Raw genomic sequence first — 15,968 nt, forward strand, 5'->3', positions numbered from 1 at the left:
GTATGAGCTTATATTTACTACATTTGTGTGATCTGTTCTGCATTCTTTTCCTGATTCTGTTGTTAATTAAGGTGCCTTTCTTCTAATTTAGGGTGCACCTGGAACACGTGGTCTGCCTGGACCTGATGGTAGAGCTGGTGGAAGTGTAAGTCTTTCTTAGTGAATATCATGTTCATGGCATCTGCTATATCTCCCACTGATCCAACATAATGTCAAATGTATTCTGTATTTCTAGGGTGCTCCAGGTAGTCGTGGTGCTTCTGGTCCTGCTGGTGCAAGAGGTCCCAATGGTGATGCTGGTCGCCCCGGAGAACCTGGTCTTCTTGGAGCCAGAGTAAGTTCCTCCTACAGGCAAACATCCATGCAAGTTCTTCAGAACCATGATACTGAAGGACATTGATGAGCTTAACTCATCAATAATATTATATATTATCCAGAGTTCCCAAATAATAAAAAAGTGTGACATCCCAATACTTCAACCATTATTGTAGCAATCTATATTGTTAAAAGAGCCATGGAAATAAATAAAAGTACATCTGGTCAATAAGTTACAATAGGTGTCATTAGGACTGACACGGTACCTTAATTGTCCTAGCATGCCTTTTAGGTGGATTTCAGTTATAAATTCAGTTGTGTGAGTGTCGTGCACATGTTACCTGTAATGTTAACATATTTTTTTTATCCCTGTATTTTGATAGGGTCTTCCTGGTCAGTCTGGCAACCCTGGACCTGCTGGCAAAGAAGGTCTTTCTGTAAGTATCATATATTGCAAATGGTATTATGTCCCCAGTATCATTATTATAACAAAACACGAAGGACAGAAGTCATCATTGATGAAGTGTGGCCATTGCTTACACTGATTTAGAGTAAATAATGGCACATTTACTAATGCTTTGTTCCTTTTAGGTTTACTTGAATGAAGCTATATAACCGAAATGTGTGTTAATTCACCATAGGCTCCCCTAAGGTTCCAAGCATAGTGGCACATAAGACATAAGTTCAACATACTTTTTAGAATTTTCTATTGTGGACAGAGTGCAAAACCACTTTTCCTTATAAGAAATTTGCAGAACTTATATTTTAAGTGTGTATATATATATATATATATATATATATATATATATATATATATATATATATATATATATATATATATATATGCTTCTGCTTAATCACAGTCATCAGTGAAATAAAGTATTTGGGTGTAGTTGTTATAGTTGATGATTTACTGTGTTTGTGTTATGCTTTCTTCACAAGGGTGCTCCCGGTGCCGAGGGTCGCAATGGTCCCGCTGGCCCCACTGGAAACAGAGGCGAACCTGGCAGCATTGGATTCCCTGGCCCCAAAGGACCCCCTGTAAGTATTACATTTATATTCTGAAGGCATAAAACTATAAAGATAATAATTTTTATTCTTAATACATAGTGATCAATAAACATCATTAATCTGTTTGTTTTTTGTTTGTATTTTATAGGGCGAGACTGGCAAAAACGGAGAAAAGGGTAGCCAAGGCCTATCTGGAGACAGAGTAAGTTTGATATATTTGCTCATCCTGTGACATAGAATGTTAGAATTAATTCAGTACAGTATAATACTATACAGGTGTATATTATACTCATATATTCTGAGTGCAAAACGTGTTTGCATTATAATGCATAACATGCATTACATAATAACATAGTAAAGTTCCTGTGAAGTCTCGACTACAAACAATAGCATGAATGTAGGGATTATCACTTGCCACAAGCCACTGGCAAGTGAAAATTGGATGCTATTGCTTGCAAAGGCAAGTAACTTTTGCAATATATCATACAACCAATGAAAAGCAATAAATGTACAAAATAATGTAAATAATATATTTAAGTATACAATGTAGGTAATTTGTAGTACAATACACCATAGTAATAGAACATCCTCTATTTTGTTGCTAATGCTGTACACATTATTTTTATGCATCTAATACAATATCTTATACTATCAAGGTAAAAATGTGCACATACTATGCGTATAAGATATACAACACACCAGGTAGATAATGCAATAAACATATACTATAGATATGTAATTAAATCTATTGAGTAGTTAATGCTGCACATGCTGTGTACGTAGAACATATTGTTTGGATATTTTTTGATGTATTTAAGGCATTTTTAATCCACATGTTCTAACCTGTCCAAATTCTTTGATGTAATTTTTTCAGGGCGCTCCTGGACCCGATGGTAACAATGGTGCACAAGGTCCCCCAGGTCTTGCTGTAAGTAGAAAATTGAATTAGAATCATCTTAATTGCATAATTCTTTGTCAATAAACATAAAAGTCAAAGGTCTTCTTCTAATGTATTTTCTTGGCTGTGATTTTCAGGGTGGTCAAGGAGAAAGAGGTGAACAGGGTCCCACCGGTGCTCCTGGATTCCAGGTAAGCAGTTGGTTCCAAACACCTTACTATATATAGGAGTTAAGATATGTTCCAGTATTGGATGTAATCTACTATGTGAAGTTTGAGTTTTATCTACAGCGTAGAACATATTTTCGACACCACTAAAATCTCAATATGAAAAACTTTATTTTTTTTTCGGAATAAGTCTTTCACTTTCTCAAAAGTATATACAGATATGATATTTAAGACATGTAGTTTTAGCTTCCTTCTGATGCTGTAATTATTTTGTTATTATCATAGTAAACTGTTTTATTGAAAGATTGCAAAGCCCAATTTTCTTTTTTATTTTACCGAACAGTTACATTGTGATAATAAAAGTATTTTTTTTTTTTAAACTAGGGTCTTCCTGGACCCGGAGGTCCTCCTGGAGAAGCTGGAAAACTTGGAGAGAGAGTAAGTAATGCAGGGATCGAATGAACAGACCAGATGAGTCAAGATGATTTAAATGACTTTTTAATAACTACAAATTAAATAAGTTTAATAAAGCCTTTTGTGTAAGGTTCTGTTAGAAAGAAGAATAATATGTAAGCTGCAGGCTTTTTTAAACTTCGGTATGTTGTTCCCTTCCACCAAATGGCAGATCCTGTGGCCATTTGTGGCAAAATCCTATCCACGGGTTTATATATCATCTTGTCACATTGACAAACGTAAACTATCTCTACAGAATATCCCAACCTGAAAACCTGTTGGAACGATGGTACACATTTTCTGAACACCCGCTTCCAGAGTAATTAGCTAAATATATGTCATCATCATATTTACACATTGTTTAAAAAATCCTAAAGTTTATATACTGTGCAAAAATATGGTCTGATATGAACGTATTTTAGTAAAAACTATGATATTGAATATTAAAATATTCAATTTATTATGTTGTAGCTTGGTGCATGATAATAAACTGTACCAAAGAAGTATAGATTAATATGGGGTTAGAACTATATATAAAAACAACATCGTTTTGGGGAATTAAGGTAATGTTTAGACGTAACGTTATCTGCAATGAGATACTTTCTACAATGCAATATACAGAGTAGATGAGCAAGTGACATCCGGTTCTCATTATCACGTTACATCACGTTATAAGGCCATCAATCAGTCACACCAACATAGAAATGGAAGTCTAAAGAAATATTTATTTAAAATGTATTTATTCATCATTTATACTAACCAATTTATTTTTTCATAATTAAGGGTGCTCCTGGTGACTACGGTGCTGCTGGTGCTGCTGGCCCAAGAGTAAGTATCAACAAGCAGAAGTAATCAATACATGACTCTATGGCTTTTGCACAAATATAATTAGTAAGTGCAATTATTTTTTGTAGATGTAAAATCTAGCCTCCATAAGACCAGTATGTATTGTGAAAAGACGCCCCTAGTTAAAAAAAAATCTTATATATTTATATGCATGATCTGTTATCAGTAAATGTGATCCATTGTTTTCCTTTGTAAAGGAAGGTACCCATAATGTGTGTAAAATAACACTTAATTGCTAAATATAAATAGTAAAATATTCTTCTGCACCACATTGGTCAATTAGAATCAACATAATTGTAATCTGTATTGTAATTTGTAATATAGTACATTTAACATTTTTCTACTCTTTTAAGTTTGCTGGTTAATTTTATGATTAGTCTCTATTAGTCCATGCTCATTCTTTCCCATTGTTTCCATTAATTAAATAGGGTGAACGTGGAGCTCCTGGTGAAAGTGGTGCTGCTGGCCCTCTTGGACCACTTGGACCCCGTGGTCCTACTGGTGCACCTGGTACTGATGGAAACAAGGTACTTTCTGAATGCAATATTTAACTTTGTCAGACATTCCATATTTAGAATTTTTGCTTAGATAACATGACAAGAACTTCTTCCTTTCGAATACTTAGTAATAGTTAACAGAAGGCCACGCTTTGAGCCATTATTGTTTTCTCTTGCATAAAATGACATAGATTTCTATCAATATCTAGGGAGAGCCTGGTGCTGCTGGCTTAAATGGCGGTGTTGGACCATCTGGACCTTCTGGAATGCCCGGAGAGAGAGGTGCAGGCGGTATTCCTGGAGGCAAAGGCGAAAAGGTAAAAATTAATAATAATAATAATAATAATAATGGTGTTAAAAATTACATCTTTGTATCAGTTTCTTTGAAATGTATTATCTTTAAATAGATATCAAATCAACGTTGTTTTATTGATCAAATTAAATAATTTATGTCTTTTTTTTATAGGGTGATGCTGGCAATACTGGAGATTATGGTAATCCTGGAAGAGACGGTGCCCGTGTAAGTAAACTGTCACTGATGACATTGCACGCTTCTCATTTGTTGGAATTGTTTACTGTTTGTAGCAATTTTAAATGTGTATGCAGCATCCAGGCGTCTGTGTCTTACAAAGCCATCTAAAACTACAGAAGCTCCACCTATTAATATAATCCTGAATTATTGCCTCACCCAACTGATACTTCCAATTTGATGTCATGACAAAAATATGATAAAGTGAAAATCAAAAAGTAAAATCAGCACAGAATCACTGCCTACGCATTGGCTCACTGCTGAGGTTCGTGTGTATTTTTTACTGAACGTTAAATGGGAATTGGTGAAATTACATGATATACATATTTCTGGTATACAAGAGAAGATTTTGCATTACATTAGTCACAAGAATACACATATCGGTTCACTGATATGTATGATGATATAAGATAATTGCATTGTTTGGATTGTTTGGATTGATAAGATGTCCCAAAGCACACACTTTAATTCTAAACCATTACTAAAAAAATTAGCCTTTATACCCTCTCTCACATGTATATTTAGTAAACTAGGTTAATTAGAATATTACATATATGATCATTTATAGAAATATAGCAATATTTATGTTTTTAGATTCCTTCATTCTTTGGACCCATAAGCCATTGCCCTCTAAATTCATCACTACAAATTAGAGAGGGAAGATATTCTGATGCTGAATCAATTATTACTGGAGATTTAAGATCCCTATTTGTTATATAAATATTTTTTATTAAATGCTTAGGACATAATTATTCCAAAATGACTAGATATTATGGTATCATATAATGCACCTAGGAGCAAGTGATGTCTACACAGTTTTGAGTTGAGTTGAGTTTACAAATGATGTCATTTACTGGTAATGAATTAATCTTTTTTTTTATCTTTATTGTATATTTTTGCTGTTTAGGGTCCCGCTGGTGCTGCAGGAGCTCCTGGGCCTGCTGGTGGTGCCGGTGATAGAGTAAGGATATTTTTTTGATACAATATATTATAGCGAATATTTTCTTTATAAACAAAATGTATACATACAAACATACTTTTTAATGCACCAATGAGAAAAAATAATAATTGTAAAAGGTATGATTCTAGACTTTTTATATACATATATATATATATTTATTTTTTTTAATAATCAGTCATTAAGTTGTATCTTGCAGTGCACTTCTTATACAATCAACTTTTTGCTATTGCTGTGACTCTATTAAGTCTGTCTCTATAGCAATTAAGAAACACTGACCAATTTGTTAGACTGTGCAAAGCTCAACACTCACTATGCTGTAGTAAAGGCAGATCTGAAAGGCAAGGTAGCCTGTTTTACTACTTGTATTGGTAAACTTGCAACGTGCAAGTGTCACCAAAAATCATTCTCTATTCCATTTTAGTAATTTTGTCTAATTTTGCTGATATTTTAGGGTGAATCTGGTCCTTCTGGTCCACCTGGTCTTTCTGGTCAACGTGGTACTCCTGTGAGTAATATTTTCTGCTACTTAGATCACAGATATTCTGCACAAAGAGTTTGAACAAAATTAAAATGTTAAAAAATGGTATCTTCTATTAACAGGGTGAACGCGGTGAAGCTGGTCCTTCAGGTTCCACTGGCTTCGGTGGCCCCCCTGTAAGTATCTTCTACTTGGGAAGAGAAAAGCTTTGGTCACCTACGTTAAGAGAAATCTTCTAATATTGTTCTTGATATCCACACAGGGTGCTGCTGGACAAGCTGGAACTAAGGGAGACAGAGGACAAAAGGGACCTAAAGGAGAACTTGGCCCACAAGGACCCGTTGGTGCACCTGGTTCTTCTGGTCCACAAGTACGTAAATTTGTGATATATAACACTTTGACATAGCATTAAAATAGTGATGGTGTGAATAACAGCTGCAGGGCCTGTAATGAGGTCACATATCATTTGAAATATTTAAATAATGTTGTGACAATTGAAAGGATACTTAAATTATTAGGGCACATTTCGTTTCTGAAGCAATGGGCATATCTTTGTAACTGTATTCTAAGGTAGGTACACTGGCCTGCTATGAGAAGATAAGGACACAGAACTCCACTAGCACATTCTAATAATAAGAGTCAGGTTTAAGAATTGAACTTTGCTGTTTGTTAGGTACAAAGTATGTTAAATCACAAATATGTAGGGTGACTAAATAATATTGATTTTAAAGTACCACTAATGTCATATGATATTGTTGGAGTCATTTTTCATGAGATTTTTGCATAACTTTATGATTTGAATTCCCGGAAGTGTACATTTCCAGTGAATATTACTTGACCAACACCAAATGTACTTAATATTTTTCTGTGCTTTGTTTAGGGTCCCAATGGTGCAGCTGGCACTACTGGAGGACGTGGTGATGCTGGTCCTTCTGTAAGTAGAAACATTTCTTAACCTTCAATTTTTATAGTGATGAAATTGGAGTGTCAACTCTTCAACTTATTGTCTATTTCTTGTTCAGGGTGCAACTGGTTTCCCTGGATCTGCAGGAAGACCCGGAACCCCCGGACCTTCTGTAAGTATATATTATTTTTCTCTTGCAGTCCGTAGCTCTCTAATATAACACTAATTTAACAAATTAATCACAGGTTTTCTGTGTGTGCACTTCATAGCATCAGGCAAGTTGAACTGAGCCACAGTTAGTCAGATGAAAGTAGAAGCTGACCAAACATGGCTGTACAAATAAAATAAAAAAAATAAATTTTCTCAAAAACAAAGATCAATACGTCAATTAAAAATCCTGAAGTTTTTTTAAATGTAATAAACTTTTACAAAATTGTTTACAAGAAGTGAACATTTTATGACAATTGTCCTTTAAGGGTAAGTTTATTTATAGGTCAATCAAATTATTGTCCCAATTATTGTCCTAGTATAGTCTTCATGGGAATGCAGTTTGCGGAACCATTTTTTAAGCCATTGTGCATACCAGTATTGGACACCAGTATATTTTCTTTCTGCAAGTAGAAAGAGGGAAGATGGTCATTTGGTGACATCCCTGTGTGCCACTAAATGTGCCTACGATTAAAAATGGTATTGTTCTAAAAGAAAAGTTCAGCTTGTCTGGGGCTGTTAATTCAGGGAAGCCAGGTTACCATTTATGACCAGATACATTATAGAGAACAGGTGTATGCGGTTTGAGTAAAACTGACTACGGTATGTTAAAAAAATACTTGTAATAAAAAAAAATCACTATTTTATGGGATGGATCCAGTTTTTGATTGTTTGTACTTTTTGACAATTTCTGCAACTAGCCCTGTGCTCGCACATATTTTTTTCCTATAATCAGACAATGATGACGATTGATATGCTTCTTTATTTGATTATATATAATTTTGATACATATAAAATGGTTTCCATCCTATTATTTTATTGCATGCTTTTTTTATATATTTATTGGTATTATTAAAAAGGGAGGCATTACAGCAAAACAGGGATTGTGTTCATAACATATTTAACAATACTCTATTTCAACAGGGTATTAGTGGTCCCCCTGGACCAACAGGATCTGCTGGCAAAGATGGTCCAAGAGGTCCTCGTGGTGACAGTGGCCCACTTGGTCGTCCTGGTGAGCAAGGCACTGGTGGCCCACAAGGTTTATCTGGAGATAAAGGTCCATCTGGAGAAGCTGGTCCTGCTGTAAGTACTACAATGAATGAAAGCATTATTAAGTACAATCTATGTCTTCATTCTTGTATAATTTCTCTATTCTTGCACGCAGATATGAGTCATTTTAACTCATCTTACCGTTCATCTCTTGCACATGTACAGAGATCTGTACCTCAATTCACATGTTACAGTTTGTCATATATGGTCTTGTCTCTGTGTCTTAGGGACCCTCAGGCTCCCCTGGTCCATCTGGTGTTCTTGGTTCACGTGGTTTGGTTGGGCTTCCTGGAACAAGAGGAGAACGCGGTCTTCCTGGTGGTTCTGGATCAAATGTAAGTACACAATTAGAAGATTAGCACAATATTTTTTTTATATTTAAAGTATCATAGAGTACTATGAGATTTTGTATTTTATAATGGCTGTCTGGATAACAAAGGCTGGACATTCATTCTCTAAAGTCATTAACTTGAGCATTGCTCTGTTTACTTTCTCTACATAAAATATTATTAAGCAAGAATATTTATTTCCAGAACAGGGTCTAAGAATATTTTTTGCTGGCATTGCTCATTTTTTTATAAACTGATTGTTATAAGTAGTAAACCAAAATTTAGAATCTACAATAGCCTAGACAGAGTACACACCACCAATGTCTATAGGAAAAATATACTGTCTTCAAAATATCTGAACGTTTTCAGAGAACTAAAGAATGATCTATGTCATGCATGCCTGTATTATACTTAATCATACGCCCATTGGCCACCACAAGAAGTGGTAAGAATAACTTTGGATATATATGTTTCTATCATACATAACACTACATTTAAATAAGTACATCATACAATGAAAGTTGAATTGTAATTGTTGATACTAGCTTCATAATATCTTAACACTAAAGTAAATCTCCTCTGTTCTTTCCTTTATAGGGTGAGCCAGGTCCATCTGGTCTCTCTGGTTCTGCCGGTCCACGTGGTCCCTCTGGTCCAGTGGGCTCCCCTGGTCTAACTGGTGTTTCTGGTGAAGCTGGTCGTGATGTAAGTGAAACAAATGTCAGCTGCATAGTACACTTTAGTTATTAAGGGTTTTACTGGTGTCATCTTATATATTTTGCGATTCAATTTATTTTAAAATAATAATTTTAGAGTTCGGAATCTATCATGTATGTTTAACCAAGGCAGGTGTGGTTTGTTTGTTTTTTATACTATGTAAATAACTTCATAACTCTTGTAATATAATTTATTATTGATCTTTAGGGTAACCCTGGTAACGATGGTCCTCCAGGCCGTGATGGTCTTCCCGGTGTTAAGGTAAGCATTTACCTATGAATTTGCTATTCTATCAATATAGACACCAATATTACAAACTATTATGTTCTTGGCGCCTTTTCTAATGAACCTGATCAAGACATTAAACTGTCTGCTTGTTTATCTGCTTAGGGAGAGCGTGGCTACCCTGGAAACACTGGACCTGCTGGTGGTGCTGGTGCTCCTGGTGCTCCTGGTTCAGTTGGCCCAGCTGGCAAATCTGGAAACCGTGGTGAGCCTGTAAGTGCCAAGCTTATTCTATTACCTATACTGTAATATATAGTGTTATAGTCTAGATGTTCGAGTTCCAGAGTAAATGTTGACATCGTAACTTCAACTCATAGAAAGCCTTTTTGTCTCTATAATGCAGGTCTTATGGGGTTAGTTCAGCAGTGCTAATAAAGTGAGGATGTCTGGCTTAGTCACTTGCTGCTTTGCTGAGAGTTCACTGCAGATAATTAAAATATTGGGGGGGTTCACCAAATGTAGGAATCTAAAATAAAAGTATTTATGTATTATCGGAATTACATCACTCTATTTTATAATTAGTTCATTTCAAAGGCTTTTCTTTAAAAACAAAAAGTAGAATTGGATCAGATTCTAATATGGATTGCAAAGACTACTTTCAGTCTTTAGGTGAAGATTTACAAACAATTTAACTCATACCAGATAACATATTCTCTTTTATTTTTAGGGTCCAAGTGGTTCTGCTGGAAATGTTGGCCCTGCTGGTCCCAGAGGTCCTGCTGTAAGTATCTTTCTCTATATGATGAGTTACCACATGTAGTAATATTTGAGAAAAATATGAATGATCCCTCTCGATCATCCAGTAAGCTTCCTTATTGCTTCATAGGGTCAACAAGGTGCTCGTGGTGACAAGGGTGAAGCTGGTGAGAGGGGTGCAAGAGGATTGGATGGTCGCAAAGGACACAACGGTCTACAAGGTCTGCCTGGTGCTTCTGTAAGTATAGATCATAAAAAATAACTTTTTTACATTTTTAAAGTCAAGCTCCAAGTAAAAATGTAGATAGCAGGCTGCTTAATAAAACATTACTTTAATAACCATACTTAATGTGGTAAATAATGAATGCAAAATCTGGGATTGACAACCACCTTGAAAAATTAAAACCAAAGTAGACTATTTCAAAAAGAGAAAAATCAATTCATGATATATTTCTCTCCTCCCAATTTGGCCCTTTTAGCCTTTATAATGCAGTTATGATGCACATTATTACTGTGGAGCAGTTGTGGATAAATGTTCATTTAGTACAGATTTGTGCATTCCTCCATAATTACCTCAGTTTAGACTTGGTAAATTTGGACTGAAATACCTTCACACAGAGGAAGTTATGATTTTGTTAATGATAATAGTTGATCATCTTGACTTAAAACTAGTTACGATGAATAGTTGTTTGCCAATATTATAGAGGTTGACCAGTTCTAAAGTAAGTCTTCCATGGTAAGCAAGCTACAAAGGTATGTGTGTTGTGCAAAGCCATAGTCATAGGTATGATTATCCAGATCGATGGAAGTAATTTAACACATAGAGAATGACATTTATAGTTACAGTATTTCTAACAGAGAGTAACTCTCTCCGTGGCACTGTCCATGTCAATAACATGCACTGTTTTCTCCATCTACATGCAACTTTGTATATAATGTAAGACTTAATTATCCCTTTATTTGCCAGTTCCACTGACTTGTAGGCATGTGAAAGAATTCAGTGGCCCATTTAATAATCACTTGATATACTTCTGGTCTTATCTTAAATCTGTGCAGTAAATATACATTTGTTTATTGCATTACTAGATCAAGGCTTGACTGTGAAACTTTATATCTTATTAACAGGGTACCCCAGGTGAACCCGGTCCTGCTGGTAATGTTGGTCCATCTGGCCCAAGGGTATGTAAATTCAATTACAGATTTTTAAAATATATTCTACTTCTACAACTCTTTTATGTGTGTTTACATTGTTATCTTTGTTGTCTTCATTTAGGGTCCATCAGGTCCCTCTGGTCCTCCCGGCAAGGAAGGTCGTTCTGGACATCCTGGTCCAATTGGACCTGTTGGTGTTCGTGGTGCTGCTGGTTACCAAGGTCCTGCTGTAAGTGAAAATCACTGACAGTGTAATCGTGAATAACTAAATATTTTAATATACAATGACTAATGGTTTAGAGCAAAGCTAGGAAAAGTTGTGACATTACTAAATTTGCTTTGTTGGTTAATGGTAATGTCAAGGTTTAAGGTTAAAGGAAATTACAACTAGACATGGTATTTGATTATAGCCATACCAGGACAGAAACCTAATTAAGCCATTGACAGAGAACCCATTTAATCAAATATATATGTTTGGAGAGGTGGAACCTTCAATCTGCTTCTGGTTCTTTGACTAGTATTAGGCCTTTTTAACTTTCTCTGATTGATTTATTTGTAAGAATATCCATTATTGTCATTGTTTCTAAAACATGTGTTACATGCCCAGAGGTAGATTTAGAACAATATTAGAAAAAAAAAAAAACAAGCATATTATTATAAAACGGCCTTTTAATCTTTGTCTGGTCAGACACTGACTAAGGGCAAACTCACATTTGTTTAAATTTTGTAACAAATGTATTCCTTTGCATGTATAGGGTCCTCCTGGACCTCCTGGTTTACCTGGTCTCCCTGGACCCTCTGGTGGTGGATATGATTCTGGATTTGACAATGGTGAATACTTCAGAGCTGACCAGCCTTCCCGCAGACCCAAGGACTATGAAGTTGATTCCACTCTGAAATCTTTGAACAACCAAATTGAGACAATTCTGAGCCCTGAAGGTTCAAAAAAGAACCCAGCTCGTACCTGTCGCGATCTAAGACTCAGCCACCCCGAATGGACCAGTGGTATGTTGATAAAATACATCTTGAAATCACAATTATATATTTATGTGAATTGTTTATGGAGCTCAACATCCATTTATATTAAGTTCTTGATGTCTAATAATAATATTTGTTGAAACCAAGAATTTACAATGATTTTCAAAATATCAACAAAATACACCAGTTTAGGCCTCCATTTAATATTTTCAAATACACTTTTCAAATTATTTAATATATTTGGCTAAACTTTGAACATAATTTAACATATCATTTTTTAACTTTAAAAAAATTATTTATAAAACTGTATATAAAAAAATCAACATAAAGTATTGAATCATGTTTCAATATATTAATTTCACAAAAGCTTTATTTATTTTGTTTAGGATTCTACTGGATTGATCCTAACCAGGGATGCACTTCAGATGCCATCAGAGTTTTCTGTGACTTCTCCACTGGAGAGACATGTATCCATGCCAACCCCGACAGCATTCCACAGAAGAACTGGTACATTGGAAAGACCACCAAACACATGCTGTTTGGTGAAACTATTAATGGCGGCACCCAAGTGAGTAATATTTTAATGAAGCAAGAATTCTAATTAATAGACCAGAAATATATGAGAAAGTTCCATGAATCTGAAATACACATAGTTGGCAAATAAAATCCCAGCTACTTTCTGTAGGTAAGATTTTTTTTGTATGCCATCTTATATGCCTTCCAAAATGTTACTGGCTTGGTAGACCACTGATTATCAACCACATTTTAGAAAAACACCATGTACTCAGAATTTAATTGAATAATGATCCAATTCTGTTCAAATGAGGATATTGAGAAATCTTCATAGTTGGTGATCCTTCAAAATCAGTTTAAGAACCACTCTAGTAAATTATATGTGGTTGTTGGATATTCGTTGATACGTTTTAGTCAATAGGGGTCTTTGAAAGCATACTCACACAGCACTTTTGCAATTATATTGCCTTTGTACTCTCGCAGAGTTATTCAATAAACTCAGAATTTATGCAAATTAACTTGGAATTGCAGAATTCAGGATGAAATAGCTGCTCTGGAATAAAACTTCAGCTCGGCTCTTGTCTCAGACTAACTAAAAATGTAACAATTTGGGTTTAATTCACTTTAATTCAGAGTTTAGTGAATAAACAGTCTCTTTTCTTATAGGCATATAATAATACAAAGTAAGAATTAAAATTTTTCGTTAAATTACTGGTTATTTAAAAATGAAACACAAGCCAGGCCTTTTTCTTCTTTTTAATCTTTATCTGGTTTTGCACATTATATATGCACAAATGAATGATAGAAATGTATACTAAAAAAAATAATAACGTATGATATATTTATTTCCTTAGTTTGAATACAACGACGAAGGAATAACATCCAAGGATATGGCCACCCAGTTTGCCTTCATGCGTCTGCTGGCTAACCATGCATCTCAAAACATCACTTACCACTGTAAAAATAGCATTGCCTACATGGACGGAGAAACTGGAAACCTCAAGAAAGCCATTACATTGCAGGGATCCAATGATGTTGAATTACGGGCTGAAGGCAACAGCAGATTCACATACAGTGTCCTTGAAGACAGCTGCACTGTAAGTAAACTGACCATGTAATAATATGTATAAAAATAGGGGTGTGAAAGCACATTCCATTAATTTAGAGTCAACACGACAGTAGACCTTTTATTGACCACATAATAATGAAAGGCTTAAATGGCCCTGTTGCAGATCAAACATCTGAACCTGAGATTTTGACAGAATGTAAAGTTGGTAGATAAACAATCTGTGCTCATTATTGCAGACCTAGGGAAAAGTAGTGGGAAAGGCTTTAAAAGCCACAAGAATAACCCTTGTAGGGTTGCCATCTACCTATTACAATCTCCCCTTTGACTTATAGAACCCATTTGAAACCAATATGGCTTCATCTCATTAAGTTCACAAAATGTAAAATTAAAGAAGAACCATGGAAACTTAGTTGATTTGTAAAAAATCACAAGATATTGTTTTTTTTCAATGTGTCTATATTATGTCCAGACCCCTAAAGGACATTAGCTTGCTGAAATGTGTTATGTCTGAATAGTGTATTGTTCTGTTTTCATTTCACAAAATATGTAGCTTTCAACAGAAATTGGCACTTTTATAAATTAACCTGGTTACACCCAGTGGCTATCAATCAGACAACCAGTCCTGTTACTTCCTGGTTTGGTTAGCTCAGTGGAAATGTACTCAATAGGCAAGCAATGTCTCAGATCACCTTCCTTCCAAAGACTTCTCATTGAACTGCATTGTGAAGTCTGTGATTGGACAGCCACAGAAAGTCTGGGTGGGGTTAGAAGGGGAGGGCTTGCAAGAAAAAGATCTGCAGGTTTTGGCAGTTGTTTTTAGATATACAAATGCATAATTAAAGTCATGTATCTTTTCCTTGGGGATATATCAGCTAAACAGTGATTTTTATTTTAGTTTCTGTATTTGGGCAGTAGAGTGTCCCTTTCATAAGAGAACATTTTGACACAGTTGCAGGAATGTCCCAGATGCTCTAGCTTCAAAGTTTTTAAATGTCTTTATCCTTGTCTGTTGCAAAATTATGTTTTCTTTATGACTTATTTTATTTTCATTTCAGAAACACAATGGCCAATGGGGCAAGACAGTCATCGAATACAGAACTAATAAACCATCTCGCTTACCCATCCTGGACATTGCACTTTTGGACATTGGTGGTGGTGACCAAGAGTTTGGTGTGGACGTTGGCCCAGTCTGTTTCAAATAATTAAATGAACATCAACAAAAACTAACTTAAGAACTATCCTCTCTTTGCCCATTCTTTGTTTTTAACATTGAAAGCTGACTCCTTCGATTTTTCCACTCATCTACTTGCTTAAATCCTGGGCAAATGAAACAGATCTAATGGAGCATCATTCCGTGCAAATTAATACACCAGAGAGGACTTGGAATACTTTCACGATTTTTAACAACATGTTGTGGAAAAATGTCAGCTTTTGTAAAAAATAAAAAAAATAAAAAAAAAAACAAATAAAAAACGTGAAAGCTTGCACCATTTGTGGCCTTTGAATATCTTCCATGGAGGAAGTTTAAAACCGCAGCTTCCACTGGTTTTAACAACCTCAAACACTCAAAGTGTCTTCACATCTTCATTAAGCCACCAAGTAAACATGGTGTTCACAAGTAAAGTCATTTTACCACGGTGCTAATTAAGTTATAACAAATACAAAATGGTGCTAATAAAGAGTTAACATGCATTGTTTCCGTATTATGTTGTATTGTGTATTTGTTTGACACCCAAATTCAAATAACATCAGGTTGTCAACGGAAACCCAGGAAAAGCGTGTGGATAATTTTCCAATTTTTTTTGTCCTCTTGGTTAAAATTGGTTGTCCGTTATTTTCACATCAGTCGTCATCATCATCATCGGGGCAAAAGAGTCATTATTTTTCTCGTCAGTTTGTGTCTGTTTTGT

The 15,968-nt window shown here is 35.1% G+C and overlaps 1 protein-coding gene across 1 annotated transcript in view; it reads left to right on the top strand.

Annotated features, from left to right (window-relative positions):
- COL1A2 (collagen type I alpha 2 chain) overlaps positions 1-15,761 on the top strand; it is a 31,164-nt gene extending 15,403 nt beyond the window's left edge. Inside the window, exons 21-51 of the mRNA XM_063452263.1 lie at positions 92-145; positions 236-334; positions 699-752; positions 1,258-1,356; positions 1,475-1,528; positions 2,201-2,254; positions 2,362-2,415; positions 2,776-2,829; positions 3,628-3,672; positions 4,119-4,217; positions 4,397-4,504; positions 4,654-4,707; positions 5,624-5,677; positions 6,129-6,182; positions 6,278-6,331; positions 6,418-6,525; positions 7,036-7,089; positions 7,178-7,231; positions 8,191-8,352; positions 8,547-8,654; positions 9,246-9,353; positions 9,573-9,626; positions 9,756-9,863; positions 10,318-10,371; positions 10,477-10,584; positions 11,472-11,525; positions 11,620-11,727; positions 12,254-12,503; positions 12,863-13,044; positions 13,844-14,086; positions 15,114-15,761. Coding sequence (XP_063308333.1) covers positions 92-145; positions 236-334; positions 699-752; positions 1,258-1,356; positions 1,475-1,528; positions 2,201-2,254; positions 2,362-2,415; positions 2,776-2,829; positions 3,628-3,672; positions 4,119-4,217; positions 4,397-4,504; positions 4,654-4,707; positions 5,624-5,677; positions 6,129-6,182; positions 6,278-6,331; positions 6,418-6,525; positions 7,036-7,089; positions 7,178-7,231; positions 8,191-8,352; positions 8,547-8,654; positions 9,246-9,353; positions 9,573-9,626; positions 9,756-9,863; positions 10,318-10,371; positions 10,477-10,584; positions 11,472-11,525; positions 11,620-11,727; positions 12,254-12,503; positions 12,863-13,044; positions 13,844-14,086; positions 15,114-15,260 — 2,892 coding nt within the window. The 3' untranslated portion in view covers positions 15,261-15,761. The remainder of the gene's footprint in view (positions 1-91; positions 146-235; positions 335-698; positions 753-1,257; positions 1,357-1,474; positions 1,529-2,200; positions 2,255-2,361; positions 2,416-2,775; positions 2,830-3,627; positions 3,673-4,118; positions 4,218-4,396; positions 4,505-4,653; positions 4,708-5,623; positions 5,678-6,128; positions 6,183-6,277; positions 6,332-6,417; positions 6,526-7,035; positions 7,090-7,177; positions 7,232-8,190; positions 8,353-8,546; positions 8,655-9,245; positions 9,354-9,572; positions 9,627-9,755; positions 9,864-10,317; positions 10,372-10,476; positions 10,585-11,471; positions 11,526-11,619; positions 11,728-12,253; positions 12,504-12,862; positions 13,045-13,843; positions 14,087-15,113) is intronic.
- Positions 15,762-15,968: the final 207 nt, after the last annotated feature.

The sequence above is a fragment of the Pelobates fuscus genome, chromosome 4, assembly GCF_036172605.1.
Source record: "Pelobates fuscus isolate aPelFus1 chromosome 4, aPelFus1.pri, whole genome shotgun sequence".
Classification (NCBI taxonomy): domain Eukaryota; kingdom Metazoa; phylum Chordata; class Amphibia; order Anura; family Pelobatidae; genus Pelobates; species Pelobates fuscus.